The sequence below is a fragment of the Electrona antarctica genome (assembly GCF_951216825.1).
Source record: "Electrona antarctica genome assembly, chromosome: 13".
Taxonomy (NCBI): domain Eukaryota; kingdom Metazoa; phylum Chordata; class Actinopteri; order Myctophiformes; family Myctophidae; genus Electrona; species Electrona antarctica.
The window spans coordinates 46,363,520-46,381,764 of record NC_136794.1 but is presented as its reverse complement, the minus strand read 5'-3'; the positions used below and the strand labels follow the sequence as shown (position 1 = coordinate 46,381,764).

The 18,245-nt window shown below is 48.6% G+C and overlaps 1 protein-coding gene across 1 annotated transcript in view; it reads right to left on the bottom strand.

Annotated features, from left to right (window-relative positions):
* Positions 1-18,245, bottom strand: part of myo1b (myosin IB) — a gene marked incomplete at its 5' end in the record, with an annotated part of 133,827 nt that overhangs the window by 75,071 nt on the left and 40,511 nt on the right. The window contains 1 exon segment of the mRNA XM_079517840.1: positions 15,781-15,875. Coding sequence (XP_079373966.1) covers positions 15,781-15,875 — 95 coding nt within the window.

Below are 18,245 nucleotides of genomic sequence, written 5' to 3'. Positions count from 1 at the left end.
GAGAAAAAAGGGGTTATTTAGTAATTCCGACCAGTGCTTTAGACCTCCGTTTGACAAGAGTGAAGAACAAGTGCTGAAACCACCACCCCTCCCCCCCACCCCACCCCACCCACCCACAAAAACATAAAATCCCCCTTACATCATCCCCCAAGAGAGCCATTGGGGCAGGCAGGCAGGCAGGGTGTGGAGTCTGGGGCCCACAGTGAAGACGGAGACCACCCCCCCCCCCCCCTCCTCCTCTCTCTCTCATTTCACACGCCCCAGAACCAGCCACACCACCTTGTTTAGTTAGATGGTGACCATTATTGAATCAGGGCTATCATCATCATCATCATCATCATCAATAACACTGACTTCACTGGGAACCAACAGGATGCTTGTGTGACCAGACGGGGGCTCAGGCCAGCTGGGAGTGAGGGGCACTGATGCGTGCTGATGGGAAAAGCCTTCGTTCTCCCAAAAGCCAGATTCGATGGGATGGGAAAATACTGGCTTGCTGGTTGCCTGGTGACTGTAGTGTACAGGATGTGTAGGACTCCTCCGGTCCAATGAGATCGCTGTAAAGCACCCCGACTCAGTGTTTCCCAAACGCTGGGTCGGGACCAAAGGTTGGGTCGCGGACCAATTATTATTTTTTAGTTTCCTACATTTTGTTTTTTAATGATTACTATTTCAAAACTGTACTGTCACTGTACTGTAACACCCCAAATCATCATACAGTATATTATATACAGTTAATATGTGTATGTGTGTGTTAGGCTGCGCAACAGTGACACTTGGTTGCGAAAACCAACCAAACGCTATTTCGTATCTCGGACAGACCCAGCCAGGGACCCAGGGACACACATAGCTGTCTATAGGAGTGGTTGCACCACTCAATAAAAACATCTCTATTGAGTAAGTTAAGACGGTGTGTGGGTTCTTCTATCTAAACGCCTGCTCTACCAACTAGTGTTGTAGTTCTCGAGACATGGTCTCGTCTCGAGACAACATTTTCGTTGTCTCGGTCTCGCCTTTTTTTGTCTTGCAGTCTCGTCTTGGTCTCGCCCCTCATTTGTCTTGGTCTTGTCTCGGTCTCGCTCTTCTCGCCTTTTTTTGTCTTGCGGTCTCGTCTTGGTCTCGCCCCTAATTTGTCTCGGTCTTTTCTCGGTCTCGGACCAATTGTCTCGGGTCTCTTCCCCCACCGAGACCACTCGAGACGAGATGCAAAACGTTCTATTATATCAACCTGATCGCAAGGACTGAGAGTGAGAGGAGCCCATTCATAACATTAATTCATTAAAGACAGCTGTCTACGGAGCACAGTGCTGCATGACGCCCCCTAGGCTCGCAGCGGTCTCTGTCTCGACCCTCCTAGGTCTTGGTCTTGGTCTCGACCCTCCTAGGTCTTGGTCTTGGTCTCACTTTAGGTGGTCTCGACTACAACACTACTACCAACACACCGGTCCCTGAGCTAAACGGAGGTGTGCAAAAGATTCACTTCAAGATTTACCCCTTTTTTATGTAGTATTATATCAGTCAAAACATCTGTAATAGGTTGTCTAGGACGCTCTAACAATCAGGCACTGTGGCATCGGATTCAAACATCTGGCAGCGGGCACTCGGGCTCCAGCACAAACATCCAAAAACACAGCGACGTTGATTTGCGCAATAAGGTTTTGCACTGAAACAGTATGATCAGATAAGATGTAAACGATCAAGAGGCATGTTTGTGTTGGATAATACAAAACGGGTATGTGTGCCGCATAATGGAGACATTTTCTTATATCACTCTGCCATCGCTTTCAGGCAGCAGAAAATATGTGGCGCCTACTGCAAGGCCCTGCTGGTATCTGATACAATAACTTCCATTTGAAAAGGGCTTCATTTGAAACCACGGCTAGACGGAATATTAACAGACCAGAACAAGACTGTTCTACTAGACACAACAGAGGCCTAACAGCATAGAGGAGAGCAGGAATGCTCTTCTAGCCGTTGTGAGGATGTGGTAATACAGGAGTAAAGATGAACCCTTTTTTCCATGTACTCCTTTCCCCCGCAGAGATACATGGTTTGATGAGGAGATTATTACCCACATCTAGATTAGCATCTCCTTGGCTGCCTGGCTTCCTGGGATTGGACACCCTCTTTTAACCCATTTTGTGTGAGAAGAACCCCTTTTGGTGTTTTAAGAATTATGTTGTACTTTAGCTGTTGAAAGCAGATCTAGCAGATCTAGAAATAGCAGATCTAGAAGCTCATAGCGCGGCACCGAGTGCCGCGCTATGAGCTTCTAGGTCTGCTATTTTTTTTTTTTAAATCGTGAAAATGTGCCTGAAATCTTTGAATATATTGTTGAGTTTTTAACTCAAATCTTCGCTACTGGGAGGGTCCCTGGAACAACATATTTTCAGATGGGGGGGGGGGGGGGGGGGTGTCGGCGGCCAATGTCATATATATTTGGGGGTCCTTGACATGAATATGTGTGAGAACCACTGACATAGAAACATGGGGTTTGTAGAATCGTTCCCAGGTCAAAATGGGTTAAAATGAGAGGTTGGTGTGCTCCTTGATAGACGACATAAGGCGATAATCGTAGCACGGCTTCATCAAAGGCAGTGACACGAAAAGGTCCAAAAACAAAGCAACCGACTGTGAGGCAATTTACCGTTTGTTTTTTAGACATTTAGCAGACACAATTCTCCAGAGAGTAAATTACATGAACTCTAGTCAACAACAAGTTAAGTAAATAGAGTACCAAGAAATCAAGTACTGCATGTGCTACTAAGATACAAGATAAAACATGACCTCTAACATCAGTCTAAATGACATACTTGAGTTTTCAAATGATGTTATGTTATATAATACACATGAAACCATGGCCTATATCTGTAACGCACGGCATTGTTTTTGAAAAGGGCTTTGTTGTCGAGTACAATTTCAAAGCTCTGCTTCAAAGAGATTTGACTTTAGTTTTGCTCAGTAATCTAATGAGAGAGCATCTAGCTCCAATATGTCAACAGCAGCACTGAGGCCTCACCACTTTCAATCTGGCCTCCTCAACAGCAGCACTGAGGGCTCACCACTTTAAATCTGGCCTCCTCAACAGCAGCACCGAGGGCTCGCCACTTTAAATCTGGCCTCCTCATTTTGGGCATGTCATTAAAGGCCAGAATTTAACAAAAAAAAAAGATCTTAAAACAAAATATATAAGCAGATCTACAATCTCAAATCAAGCTTACAGGTCAGCTATTTTATTTTCTTTATGTCGAGTGACAAAGTGTATTACTGTATAGGTCTTAAAAAGGGGACTGAATCCTGGGCTATTTGTTTTGCTGAACAGTTAAGATTAAAAACTACAGCTAGCAGGGCAAAAACATGGTTAGCAACAGCTGCAGACAATCAAATGCATAATGGGTGTGTTAGATTTAGGTGCGTCAGTCAGTGTGCTCTGACAATATACTGTTGACTTTAAGACCTTTATTGATCCCGCCGGGGACATTGAGGCGCCAAAGAATACAGTTAAAATACAGATTACAGGGCAAGGACGGAAGTACGGTAGATACACCATCAGTAAGGTGGCCAAAATAAAAGAAAGAAGTATATCGTTGCCATCTCCACATTTTACTTTACACTTTGTTTTTTTTGTAAATTAACGTCCAAATTAATCATACTACAGCGTCACACAAAAGCACCAAAAGTACCAGATTTTCAACCGGTGCGTTTTAACCCATTCTGGGCGGGAACCCCATTTGCTATTGAAAAATAGCAGATCTACAAGCTCATAGCGCGGCACTCGTCTGCTATTTTTTTTTTTAAATCGTGAACATGTGGCGCAAATCTTTCAATATATATTCTTTTAGAGCGAAGCTTTGCTTCTGGGGGGTCCCTGAAAAAAAAACATATTTTCAGATGGGGGTCGGCGGCCAAATACATATAATTTTCGGGGTCCTTGACATGAAATAGTTTGAGAACCACTGACATAGAAACAGGATTTAGAAGACATTTGTAAAAAGGTCAAAATGGGTTAAGCTTGTAGATCTGCTACTTTAGCTATTTTTTTAAATTAGAGTCCTGGTAGCTCTTTCGGTAGAGCACTCGCCTTTCGGCCACAAGGTCATGGGCTCAATGCCGGTCAGCGCCAACTCAGCATACGAGTAGCACGGCTTGGGTGTGGCGTGCATTATCTAAGTGCTGGGAGCTGATGGTAGGTGTCGTTAAGCGTGCCACTTCAGCAATCCATCTCCCAGGGGGTCTAGTGCATTGCGAAACGGGGATAGCATCCCATGCTCTGGCCGATACTGACAAATAAGCCTCTCCGAACCCGCTTGATTACTTTGAATTTAATCCTGAAAAGTTGCTGTTTTGGATAAGTGAGGTTTCTACCGGACGGAGACGCTATGCAACATGCAATGTAAAGTAAAGTAGTAAGTAGCCTTGCCGAGCCATGAGGCCCACAGGGCAGGAGCCTATCTCCTGTTTCTGTAGCCATGAGGCCCATAGGGCAGGAGCCTATCTCCTGTTTCTGTAGCCATGAGGCCCATAGGGCAGGAGCCTATCTCCTGTTTCTGTAGCCATGAGGCCCATAGGGCAGGAGCCTATCTCCTGTTTCTGTAGCCATGAGGCCCACAGGGCAGGAGCCTATCTCCTGTTTCTGTAGCCATGAGGCCCATAGGGCAGGAGCCTATCTCCTGTTTCTGTAGCCATGAGGCCCATAGGGCAGGAGCCTATCTCCTGTTTCTGTAGCCATGAGGCCCATAGGGCAGGAGCCTATCTCCTGTTTCTGTAGCCATGAGGCCCATAGGGCAGGAGCCTATCTCCTGTTTCTGTAGCCATGAGGCCCACAGGGCAGGAGCCTATCTCCTGTTTCTGTAGCCATGAGGCCCATAGGGCAGGAGACTACCTCCTGTTTCTGTAGCCATGAGGCCCATAGGGCAGGAGACTACCTCCTGTTTCTGTAGCCATGAGGCCCATAGGGCAGGAGCCTATCTCCTGTTTCTGTAGCCATGAGGCCCATAGGGCAGGAGCCTATCTCCTGTTTCTGTAGCCATGAGGCCCATAGGGCAGGAGACTACCTCCTGTTTCTGTAGCCATGAGGCCCACAGGGCAGGAGCCTATCTCCTGTTTCTGTAGCCATGAGGCCCATAGGGCAGGAGCCTATCTCCTGTTTCTGTAGCCATGAGGCCCATAGGGCAGGAGCCTATCTCCTGTTTCTGTAGCCATGAGGCCCATGGGGCAGGAGCCTATCTCCTGTTTCTGTAGCCATGAGGCCCATAGGGCAGGAGCCTATCTCCTGTTTCTGTAGCCATGAGGCCCATAGGGCAGGAGCCTATCTCCTGTTTCTGTAGCCATGAGGCCCATAGGGGCAGGAGCCTATCTCCTGTTTCTGTAGCCATGAGGCCCATAGGGGCAGGAGCCTATCTCCTGTTTCTGTAGCCATGAGGCCCATAGGGCAGGAGCCTATCTCCTGTTTCTGTAGCCATGAGGCCCATAGGGGCAGGAGCCTATCTCCTGTTTCTGTAGCCATGAGGACCATAGGGCAGGAGCCTATCTCCTGTTTCTGTAGCCATGAGGCCCATGGGGCAGGAGCCTATCTCCTGTTTCTGTAGCCATGAGGCCCATAGGGCAGGAGCCTATCTCCTGTTTCTGTAGCCATGAGGCCCATAGGGCAGGAGCCTATCTCCTGTTTCTGTAGCCATGAGGCCCATAGGGGCAGGAGCCTATCTCCTGTTTCTGTAGCCATGAGGCCCATAGGGGCAGGAGCCTATCTCCTGTTTCTGTAGCCATGAGGCCCATAGGGCAGGAGCCTATCTCCTGTTTCTGTAGCCATGAGGCCCATAGGGGCAGGAGCCTATCTCCTGTTTCTGTAGCCATGAGGCCCATAGGGCAGGAGCCTATCTCCTGTTTCTGTAGCCATGAGGCCCATAGGGCAGGAGCCTACCTCCTGTTTCTGTAGCCATGAGGCCCACAGGGCAGGAGCCTATCTCCTGTTTCTGTAGCCATGAGGCCCATAGGGCAGGAGCCTATCTCCTGTTTCTGTAGCCATGAGGCCCATAGGGCAGGAGCCTATCTCCTGTTTCTGTAGCCATGAGGCCCATAGGGCAGGAGCCTATCTCCTGTTTCTGTAGCCATGAGGCCCACAGGGCAGGAGCCTATCTCCTGTTTCTGTAGCCATGAGGCCCATAGGGCAGGAGCCTATCTCCTGTTTCTGTAGCCATGAGGCCCATAGGGCAGGAGCCTATCTCCTGTTTCTGTAGCCATGAGGCCCATAGGGCAGGAGCCTATCTCCTGTTTCTGTAGCCATGAGGCCCACAGGGCAGGAGCCTATCTCCTGTTTCTGTAGCCATGAGGCCCACAGGGCAGGAGCCTATCTCCTGTTTCTGTAGCCATGAGGCCCATAGGGCAGGAGCCTATCTCCTGTTTCTGTAGCCATGAGGCCCACAGGGCAGGAGCCTATCTCCTGTTTCTGTAGCCATGAGGCCCATAGGGCAGGAGCCTATCTCCTGTTTCTGTAGCCATGAGGCCCATAGGGCAGGAGCCTATCTCCTGTTTCTGTAGCCATGAGGCCCATAGGGCAGGAGCCTATCTCCTGTTTCTGTAGCCATGAGGCCCACAGGGCAGGAGCCTATCTCCTGTTTCTGTAGCCATGAGGCCCACAGGGCAGGAGCCTATCTCCTGTTTCTGTAGCCATGAGGCCCACAGGGCAGGAGCCTATCTCCTGTTTCTGTAGCCATGAGGCCCACAGGGCAGGAGCCTATCTCCTGTTGCTGTAGCCATGAGGCCCATAGGGCAGGAGCCTATCTCCTGTTTCTGTAGCCATGAGGCCCATAGGGCAGGAGCCTATCTCCTGTTTCTGTAGCCATGAGGCCCATAGGGCAGGAGCCTATCTCCTGTTTCTGTAGCCATGAGGCCCATAGGGCAGGAGCCTATCTCCTGTTTCTGTAGCCATGAGGCCCATAGGGGCAGGAGCCTATCTCCTGTTTCTGTAGCCATGAGGCCCATAGGGGCAGGAGCCTATCTCCTGTTTCTGTAGCCATGAGGCCCATAGGGCAGGAGCCTATCTCCTGTTTCTGTAGCCATGAGGCCCATAGGGCAGGAGCCTATCTCCTGTTTCTGTAGCCATGAGGCCCATAGGGGCAGGAGCCTATCTCCTGTTTCTGTAGCCATGAGGCCCATAGGGGCAGGAGCCTATCTCCTGTTTCTGTAGCCATGAGGCCCATAGGAGCAGGAGCCTATCTCCTGTTTCTGTAGCCATGAGGCCCATAGGGCAGGAGCCTATCTCCTGTTTCTGTAGCCATGAGGCCCATAGGGGCAGGAGCCTATCTCCTGTTTCTGTAGCCATGAGGCCCATAGGGCAGGAGCCTATCTCCTGTTTCTGTAGCCATGAGGCCCATAGGGCAGGAGCCTATCTCCTGTTTCTGTAGCCATGAGGCCCATAGGGCAAGGAGCCTGTCAACTGTTTCTGTAGCCATGAGGCCCATAGGGCAGGAGCCTATCTCTTGTTTCTGTAGCCATGAGGCCCATAGGGCAGGAGCCTATCTCCTGTTTCTGTAGCCATGAGGCCCATAGGGCAGGAGCCTATCTCCTGTTTCTGTAGCCATGAGGCCCATAGGGGCAGGAGCCTATCTCCTGTTTCTGTAGCCATGAGGACCATAGGGCAGGAGCCTATCTCCTGTTTCTGTAGCCATGAGGCCCATAGGGGCAGGAGCCTATCTCCTGTTTCTGTAGCCATGAGGCCCATAGGGGCAGGAGCCTATCTCCTATTTCTGTAGCCATGAGGCCCATAGGGCAGGAGCCTATCTCCTGTTTCTGTAGCCATGAGGCCCATAGGGCAGGAGCCTATCTCCTGTTTCTGTAGCCATGAGGCCCATAGGGGCAGGAGCCTATCTCCTGTTTCTGTAGCCATGAGGCCCATAGGGCAGGAGCCTATCTCCTGTTTCTGTAGCCATGAGGCCCATAGGGCAGGAGCCTATCTCCTGTTTCTGTAGCCATGCGGCCCATAGGGCAGGAGCCTATCTCCTGTTTCTGTAGCCATGAGGCCCATAGGGCAGGAGCCTATCTCCTGTTTCTGTAGCCATGAGGCCCATAGGGCAGGAGCCTATCTCCTGTTTCTGTAGCCATGAGGCCCATAGGGCAGGAGCCTATCTCCTGTTTCTGTAGCCATGAGGCCCATAGGGCAGGAGCCTATCTCCTGTTTCTGTAGCCATGAGGCCCATAGGGCAGGAGCCTATCTCCTGTTTCTGTAGCCATGAGGCCCATAGGGCAGGAGCCTATCTCCTGTTTCTGTAGCCATGAGGCCCATAGGGCAGGAGCCTATCTCCTGTTTCTGTAGCGTGAGGCAGCTTGATGTACAAGTACACCCCCTGGACATGACGCTAGTATGTCACAGGGACTTACCCCCAATCCAACCCTTGATGCTGAGTGTCAAGCAAGGAGGCACTGGGTCCCATTTTTAGAGTCTTTGGTATGACCCGGCCGGGGATCGAACCCCGACCTCCCAGTCTCAGGGCGGACACTCTAACCACAAGGCCACTGAGCTGGTAAACAATGTACAAGACTAAAAACACCCTCAGTCCAAGACAAGCGAACGTACAAGAAGACACACAGAAGCATATGCATACTGAACCGTTCGTTTCCGAGCAATTAGTCCCGCTGAGCGATACGTGTCTCGTTATACTGCCGTCTGTGCTTGCACGGCGGCACAACCCTAGCTCCGAGCACCACGCCTAGATCTAAACTCAATCTAGTTGAAATCTCATCACTAATTTGATTAGCTGCATGTTGTGCTGCCATGTTTTTTTTGGTTTTGTTTTTTTGGTAACCTGAACTGGAAAACAAACTGCAAAATTAGCCTAGGGTTTCATACATCTATAAGTGGTTAATAAGTCAACAGGTTTCAGGACAAAAGGAACGGAACAAGCAAGCAGCTTCATAACAGATAGAAGATAGATCGGTGCTGTAATGAATACTAGACAAACAGCCACAAACAACAAAAAAATAAATACACATAGCGGAAACATATCTACAATCACAACAACGTGTAGCGATGTGACATTTTGCGAGATTGTAGATCGGCTATAGAGCACTGAAGTCAATATCGGTAGAGGGCGCAAATGCACAGGTTTGTGTACTTTTTATTTGCATTATAATCCCCATAGGGGGATTTTAGATCGCCTCATATAAGAACTGTGTTTGAAAAATAAACAAATCATCCAGGTCACTTCACTCATAATGGATATGAAGAATCAACTGACAGAGAAAACGTTATCGTTACTGCTACTGAATTAGTTACATTTTCACTAGAAGCAGACTGTATCATATGAGTGACTGACTGTTGCAAACGATACAGAGACACCTCCCTGACAATAACGCCGAGACAGCTTGTTTATTTTTGGACCACAATGCTTATATGAAACGATTTTAAGATGACCCCATGTTATTCTCCATAGAGAAATTACTTCCGCGAACCAGGGGAATCGAAGGGATGAGCGAGTTACGTCAGGACTATTTTTAGTATTAAATCATTAAATAAGCCATTTCTTTGTATAGTTAAGTTAATCGTCATATCTGCCCTGTGCAAGTTTAGTTTACAGTCAGGCAGTCTACTGTCCTATAAACAAAAGGCATAAAAGCCCCAAAACAAATCTTTAAAAAAAAAGGAAATGTAATTTGTATTTAAACGTTACACAATGCTTATGATGGTGACAGCCACGCTTTAACACATTCTGGGCGGGAACCCCTTTTGGTGTTTTAAGCATTATATTATACTTTAGCTATTGAAAAATAGCAGACCGAGTGGCGCGCTACGAGCTTGTAGGTCTGCTATTTTTTAAAAATCGTGAAAATGTGGGCACAAATCTTTGAATATATCTTCTTTCAGAGCGAATGTTTTTAACTCAAATATATCCTGAGGGGTTCCTGGAATAACACATTTTCAGACGGGGGTCGGTGGCCAATTACATATCATTTTTGGGGTCCTTGAAATATTGAGCACCACTGATACAGAAACATAGGTTTTTCAGAAAACTGTCGAGACATTTGTAGAATCGTCCTCAGGTCTAAATGGATTAATGAGGTCCAAATGCAGTGACACCCATTGTAACGAATGGCTCCCTGCTGTCCCACACTATCCAACAGCCTTCAGCTGGCAGACAGACACGTGCCCCCACCCACCCACCCACCCACACACACACACACAGGAGTTCAGCATCTGGCCCAGCAGATGATGAACGATGATGCCGAGGCAGCTTTGACACAAACCACAACCTGTCCGGAGGATTATAGGTTTTGGAGAGAGGACTAACAAACCACAACTCCACCCACCTCCCAAAAGGCCAGCAATGGCACAAAAGGGCTGTGAGTGTGCGCAGGGACAGCATCCCTGCCACTTACCCCATTTTGACCTGAGATCAGATTCTAAAAATGTCTTCTACATCCTGACAGTTTTCTGAAAAAGCTATGTTTCTATGTCAGTCGTTAAGCTCGTAGTGCGCCACTCGCTATGAGCTTGTAGATCTGCTATTTTTCAAAAGCTAAAGCATAACATAATGCTAACACCAAAAGGGGTTCCCGCCCAAAATGGGTTAACCTCTTTGGGTGCCAAATACGAGGTATATTTCTTCCACATACAAGAAAGACGAGATTTTGTGTTTTCAGTGGTTTACGATAGATGGCGCCCTTTCGGTGCGGGGTGAGCTTATAGATCAGCTAGTCCTGACATGGTGACATCGATGTACTGTAGGACTGGCTCATGGAGTCGAGGGTGGCCTTCCAAACAGCGTCTGTCTGTAGTATATATTAATAGAGACGGCACCCGGAGGAAACCCTGACTGGCGAAATGGACATAGTGGCCGAATTTGTCATTGCAGCTCGAGCCAGCACTGGTCCGTTGACTATCATTGTGCACGTTCATGTTATTGGGCCCATGACACGTGAATGCTGATGTTTCATACGTGAACGCACGCAAACGGCGCAATGATAGTCAACGGCACAGCGAGTTCACGATTTGGCCAAATCCATCCCAGAATGCACTCTGTTCCTACCCGGGAAGGAGGAGTGAAATCTCCTCATGCGCTTTTTGCGCAACTTAATGCAAGTGGATGGGAGGAGAAATCCGGTGCTGTCTCTATTAATATATACTCTAAGGTCTGTCCACCCTGCCAACTCAATAATACAGCAGCTCCACCTGGAGAACTGCTGTACTGTCTGTCCACCCTGCCGACTCAATAATACAGCAGCTCCCACCTGGGAGAACTGCTGTACTGTCTGTCCACCCTGCCGACTCAATAATACAGCAGCTCCCACCTGGGAGAACTGCTGTACTGTCTGTCCACCCTGCCGACTCAATAATACAGCAGCTCCCACCTGGGAGAACTGCTGTACTGTCTGTCCACCCTGCCGACTCAATAATACAGCAGCTCCCACCTGGGAGAACTGCTGTACTGTCTGTCCACCCTGCCGACTCAATAATACAGCAGCTCCCACCTGGGAGAACTGCTGTACTGTCTGTCCACCCTGCAAACTCAATAATACAGCAGCTCCACCTGGGAGAACTGCTGTACTGTCTGTCCACCCTGCAGACTCAATAATACAGCAGCTCCACCTGGAGAACTGCTGTACTGTCTGTCCACCCTGCCGACTCAATAATACAGCAGCTCCCACCTGGGAGAACTGCTGTACTGTCTGTCCACCCTGCCGACTCAATAATACAGCAGCTCCCACCTGGGAGAACTGCTGTACTGTCTGTCCACCCTGCCGACTCAATAATACAGCAGCTCCCACCTGGGAGAACTGCTGTACTGTCTGTCCACCCTGCCGACTCAATAATACAGCAGCTCCCACCTGGGAGAACTGCTGTACTGTCTGTCCACCCTGCCGACTCAATAATACAGCAGCTCCCACCTGGGAGAACTGCTGTACTGTCTGTCCACCCTGCCGACTCAATAATACAGCAGCTCCCACCTGGGAGAACTGCTGTACTGTCTGTCCACCCTGCAAACTCAATAATACAGCAGCTCCACCTGGGAGAACTGCTGTACTGTCTGTCCACCCTGCCGACTCAATAATACAGCAGCTCCCACCTGGGAGAACTGCTGTACTGTCTGTCCACCCTCCCAACTCAATAATACAGCAGCTCCACCTGGGAGAACTGCTGTACTGTCTGTCCACCCTGCCAACTCAATAATACAGCAGCTCCACCTGGGAGAACTGCTGTACTGTCTGTCCACCCTGCCAACTCAATAATACAGCAGCTCCACCTGGGAGAACTGCTGTACTGTCTGTCCACCCTCCCAACTCAATAATACAGCAGCTCCACCTGGGAGAACTGCTGTACTGTCTGTCCACCCTGCCAACTCAATAATACAGCAGCTCCACCTGGGAGAACTGCTGTACTGTCTGTCCACCCTCCCAACTCAATAATACAGCAGCTCCACCTGGGAGAACTGCTGTACTGTCTGTCCACCCTGCCAACTCAATAATACAGCAGCTCCACCTGGGAGAACTGCTGTACTGTCTGTCCACCCTGCCAACTCAATAATACAGCAGCTCCACCTGGGAGAACTGCTGTACTGTCTGTCCACCCTGCCAACTCAATAATACAGCAGCTCCCACCTGGGATAACTGGTGTACTGTCTGTCCACCCTGCCGACTCAATAATACAGCAGCTCCCACCTGGGAGAACTGCTGTACTGTCTGTCCACCCTGCAGACTCAATAATACAGCAGCTCCCACCTGGGAGAACTGCTGTACTGTCTGTCCACCCTGCAGACTCAATAATACAGCAGCTCCCACCTGGGAGAACTGCTGTACTGTCTGTCCACCCTGCAGACTCAATAATACAGCAGCTCCCACCTGGGAGAACTGCTGTACTGTCTGTCCACCCTGCCAACTCAATAATACAGTAGCTCCCACCTGGGAGAACTGCTGTACTGTCTGTCCACCCTGCCGACTCAATAATACAGCAGCTCCCACCTGGGAGAACTGCTGTACTGTCTGTCCACCCTGCCGACTCAATAATACAGCAGCTCCCACCTGGGAGAACTGCTGTACTGTCTGTCCACCCTGCAGACTCAATAATACAGCAGCTCCACCTGGGAGAACTGCTGTACTGTCTGTCCACCCTGCCGACTCAATAATACAGCAGCTCCCACCTGGGAGAACTGCTGTACTGCCTGTCCACCCTGGAGACTCAATAATACAGCAGCTCCCACCTGGGAGAACTGCTGTACTGCCAACACAACCTGGGAGAACTGCTGTACTGTCTGTCCACCCTGCCAACTCAATAATACAGCAGCTCCCACCTGGGAGAACTGCTGTACTGTCTGTCCACCCTGCCAACTCAATAATACAGCAGCTCCCACCTGGGAGAACTGCTGTACTGTCTGTCCACCCTGCCAACTCAATAATACAGCAGCTCCCACCTGGGAGAACTGCTGTACTGTCTGTCCACCCTGCCAACTCAATAATACAGCAGCTCCCACCTGGGAGAACTGCTGTACTGTCTGTCCACCCTGCCAACTCAATAATACAGCAGCTCCCACCTGGGAGAACTGCTGTACTGCCAACACAACCTGGGAGAACTGCTGTACTGTCTGTCCACCCTGCAAACTCAATAATACAGCAGCTCCACCTGGGAGAACTGCTGTACTGTCTGTCCACCCTGCCAACTCAATAATACAGCAGCTCCACCTGGGAGAACTGCTGTACTGTCTGTCCACCCTGCCAACTCAATAATACAGCAGCTCCACCTGGGAGAACTGCTGTACTGTCTGTCCACCCTCCCAACTCAATAATACAGCAGCTCCACCTGGGAGAACTGCTGTACTGTCTGTCCACCCTGCCAACTCAATAATACAGCAGCTCCACCTGGGAGAACTGCTGTACTGTCTGTCCACCCTCCCAACTCAATAATACAGCAGCTCCACCTGGGAGAACTGCTGTACTGTCTGTCCACCCTGCCAACTCAATAATACAGCAGCTCCACCTGGGAGAACTGCTGTACTGTCTGTCCACCCTGCCAACTCAATAATACAGCAGCTCCACCTGGGAGAACTGCTGTACTGTCTGTCCACCCTGCCAACTCAATAATACAGCAGCTCCACCTGGGAGAACTGCTGTACTGTCTGTCCACCCTGCCAACTCAATAATACAGCAGCTCCACCTGGGAGAACTGCTGTACTGTCTGTCCACCCTGCAGACTCAATAATACAGCAGCCCCACCTGGGAGAACTGCTGTACTGCCAACACAACCTGGGAGAACTGCTGTACTGCCAACACAACCTGGGAGAACTGCTGTACTGCCAACACAACCTGGGAGAACTGCTGTACTGCCAACACAGCACCACATTCCTGCTGAATGGCATGTGAGGTTTCCCTCCTGGACATGACCTCATCGTTATATTAGGGATTAAAGTACACACTGTACAGACCAGTTATGTCAAGATAAGGGAACCTCTCAAATGGACGGATGCTACCGATTCATCCTGGCCCATTTCACTAGATCATACACTCTTCATATGACCCACCGCACTCCGACTATAGGTGCGCTACCCGTTCAAAACATATCAAGATCAAGGGTAGAGGGTCGCACACACCAAGCCTGCAGTTCAAATAGTTTATTTCATATTTGAAACAATGGACAAACGTTTCGGCTATCCAGCCTTCATCAGTGTGAGGAAGGCTGGATAGCCGAAACGTTTGTCCATTGTTTCAAATATGAAATAAACTATTTGAACTGCAGTCTTGGTGTGTGCGACCCTCTACCCTTGATTTTGACTAGATCATACACAACACCCACAGTTTTTGAGAGTTTCTCCACTTGCGTGCGTGCGTGCGTGTGTCTGCCAAATACTCACGTTAGGTCGGACATTTAATACTGACAACTGCCATTTATCTACAGCTGTTCATTTTCCAGATTCTGCATGAGGTTATTCTTACAGTTTGGTGTACATTCAAGATCCAAACATAACATATAATTCCTAATTATGACAGTGACATCCAACGTTGATGATGTTATGCGGTTCCCAAGCTTTCTAGCTCGAGACCAAAAGAGAAATTTGACTTCTCCCGGTGACGCAAAAGTGACACGTTGTGAGCTTGTAGATCGGCTGTTTCCACTACATTTTAAACCTTAAAAGAAAAATGTGCCGCTATGCTCGATAACAGGATTGATAAGCCCAAAGCTTATTGATACCGGGTACTCAAGCTTGTTATCGGGTTTTGCCCAGATGAAGACCTGTTAGGTCGAAACATGTTGGCAGTTGCCTTTTAATTCAATAAAGGCGTTCCTCATTTTTAAGTGGTGCAACCACTTCCTTAAGTGACTATGTGTGTGTGTGGGTGGGTGGCTAGCTGGCTGGGTGGGTGGGTGGCTGGGTGCGTCTGAGCACGAAAACAGCATGGTTGTTTTTCACCACCTGTGCGCAAACTAACACACACACAAACACACGCACATATTAACTGTATATATGGTGATTTCGGGTGTGCCAGTACAGTACAGTACAGTACAGTGACAGCACAGTACAGGGACATCATGTATTGATCCCGTTTTTTTATCTGTGTGAGCACCTTTTTATCATTATCACATCCTGCTACCTCCATTGAGCACCTGGTTAGTTCCTCTTGTTTCTTTGTTATCGGGTTTTTCCGGGTATCGGGTAACGAGCTCCATCCCTATGATTTATAGTGATTGTTTTTTTTTGTGTTTTGAAAGAAATAAAGGGGAAGGGGATATTTACTCACGACCCAAACATGGACCTAGCTCCACTGTTTGGGGAAAGGGTAATTCAGATGTTTTCTTACCTGTCTTGCCTGCACCACTCTCCCCTGTGATGAGGATGCATTGGTCCTTGTCCTGGTCCCTTAGTGAGCGGTAGGCTTCATCTGCCAGAGCATAACTGCAACACAGACCACAAACGCACACATTAAACTTACATCGTTCTTAGTGTTACACAGATGCTCTCCCAGTTTTAACCCATTTAGACCTGAGCTCGATTCTACAAAATTCTAAATCATGACAGTTTTCTGAAAAACCTGTTTCTATGTCAGGACCCCCAGAATTATCTGTATTTGGCCGTCGACCTCCATCTGAAAATATGTTGTTCCAGGGACCTCCCCAGAAGCAAAGATATTTAAAGTTAAAAACGTTCGTTCTGAAAAAATATATATTCCAAATTTGCGCCACATTTTCACGATTTTTCAAAAATAGCAGACCTACAAGCTCGTAGCGCGCCACTCGGTGGCACGCTATGAGCTTGTAGGGTGTGCCAGGCTTTACCCAAGGCCATGTTCTCTATCATATTATATTAACATCAATGTCAGCAGCAGAAATACAGGAATATTCAGAGTTTCCAAAAAAACCTGCTGGATTCATTATTCCAGTGTGTTTGTTTTAGGGCAAACGAGGATATAATGGGCTAGTGAATGTTCAGATAGATTATCGTGCCTTGCCACATTGCTGACTAGCCCTGATCGATAGCACATGGCGTGACAGAAACTAGGTCCCATCTGTGGGACGGACACGTCGGACAGCCACCATACTTGCTTGGGTGACTTTCAGCTTGATTTAGCGGCTGCAGGGCTCAGCCTGCCACTGGGCTTTGGCTTGAAGAGTCCACTCCCAAAATGATGCAAGTGAAACCTTTCCAATGAACTGTGGAAACTGGCGTCGGCTCCAAAAATACACTATTTAATCCTCATATAGGCCTATAGGGTAATTGTAAAAGTTCAAGTTGTCTGTGTGCTTGGATTATGCTCAAATACGGACACACACCCATGGAGATCCATCAGCGCAAATCAGTGTTGTTAGGTAATGGTTGATGTCAGTGCAAATTACGTGGTTAGCAAACGGGTTCTGTTACGTATGACGTCAGGCCAAAGCTCAATCAGTGAGAGAGACAGAAAGGGAGGTAGAGTGGAGGAGAGGGAGGTTGTCTGTCATGTCAGACCAGAGCTCAGTCAGAGAGAGAGAGAGGGAGGTAGAGTGGAGGCGAGGGAGGTTGTCTGTCATGTCAGACCAGAGCTCAGTCAGAGAGAGAGAGAGGGAGGTAGAGTGGAGGCGAGGGAGGCTGTCTGTCATGTCAGACCAGAGCTCAGTCAGAGAGAGAGAGATGGGGAGGCAGAAAGAGGGAGAGGAGGAGGGAAGGAAAAGGATGTAGAGAGGGCCTGCTCAGCCACAATAACCCACGCCAATGTTGGGCACCAAAACATGGCGCGTTGCACGGCGCCACATCACCTTGTGGAGCGCTGTGAGCATAATTAACCCTGGCAATGCCAGGCACGTTGATTTCTGATAGATTACATAATGTAATCGGCCAATGACAAAGAAACAAATTAAAGGGGCATTCCACTCATTTTCAACATTTTACTGTCATTAATGTACCTTAGAGCTGTTGTGTGGAAATAATAAAAAAGTTCCCCCATTCTGTGTTTCCTAGAACTAGAGGTCTGAAAAAAATCATTAACATGGTGAAACACATCTTGATGATGTCATCAAGATGTGTTTCACCATGTTAATGATTTTTTTCATAATTACAGTTCTAGGAAATACAAAATGGGGGGACTTTATTATTTCCACACAACAGCTCTAAGGTATATTAATGACATAGTAAAATGTTGAAAATGGGTGGTTTTCCCCTTTAAGTCCATTGTCACACTTTACATTCCAAGGCAGTGCCACGGTGGGGGAAACTTTACATTCCAAGGCAGTGCCACGGTGGGGGAAACTTTACATTCCAAGGCAGTGCCACGGTGGGGGAAACTTTACATTCCAAGGCAGTGCCACGGTGGGGGAAACTTTACATTCCAAGGCAGTGCCACGGTGGGGGAAACTTTACATTCCAAGGCAGTGCCACGGTGGGGAACCTTTACATTCCAAGGCAGTGCCACGGTGGGGAAACTTTACATTCCAAGGCAGTGCCACGGTGGGGGAAACTTTACATTCCAAGGCAGTGCCACGGTGGGGGAAACTTTACATTCCAAGGCAGTGCCACGGTGGGGGAAACTTTACATTCCAAGGCAGTGCCACGGTGGGGAAACTTTACATTCCAAGGCAGTGCCACGGTGGGGGAAACTGGGGCAGATTATAAACACTTTCAACATTAGTGGATCTCCAACAATGAAGGACGTGCCATTGTCCTCTTCTCTTTATGCAATAGGATATAGAATATGCAATAGTATAGTATAGTATATAGTATGCAATAGCATATGGGCAAGTGCAATAGTATATAATATATTCCCCCATAGTCCCCCCCCCCCCTACTGATGAT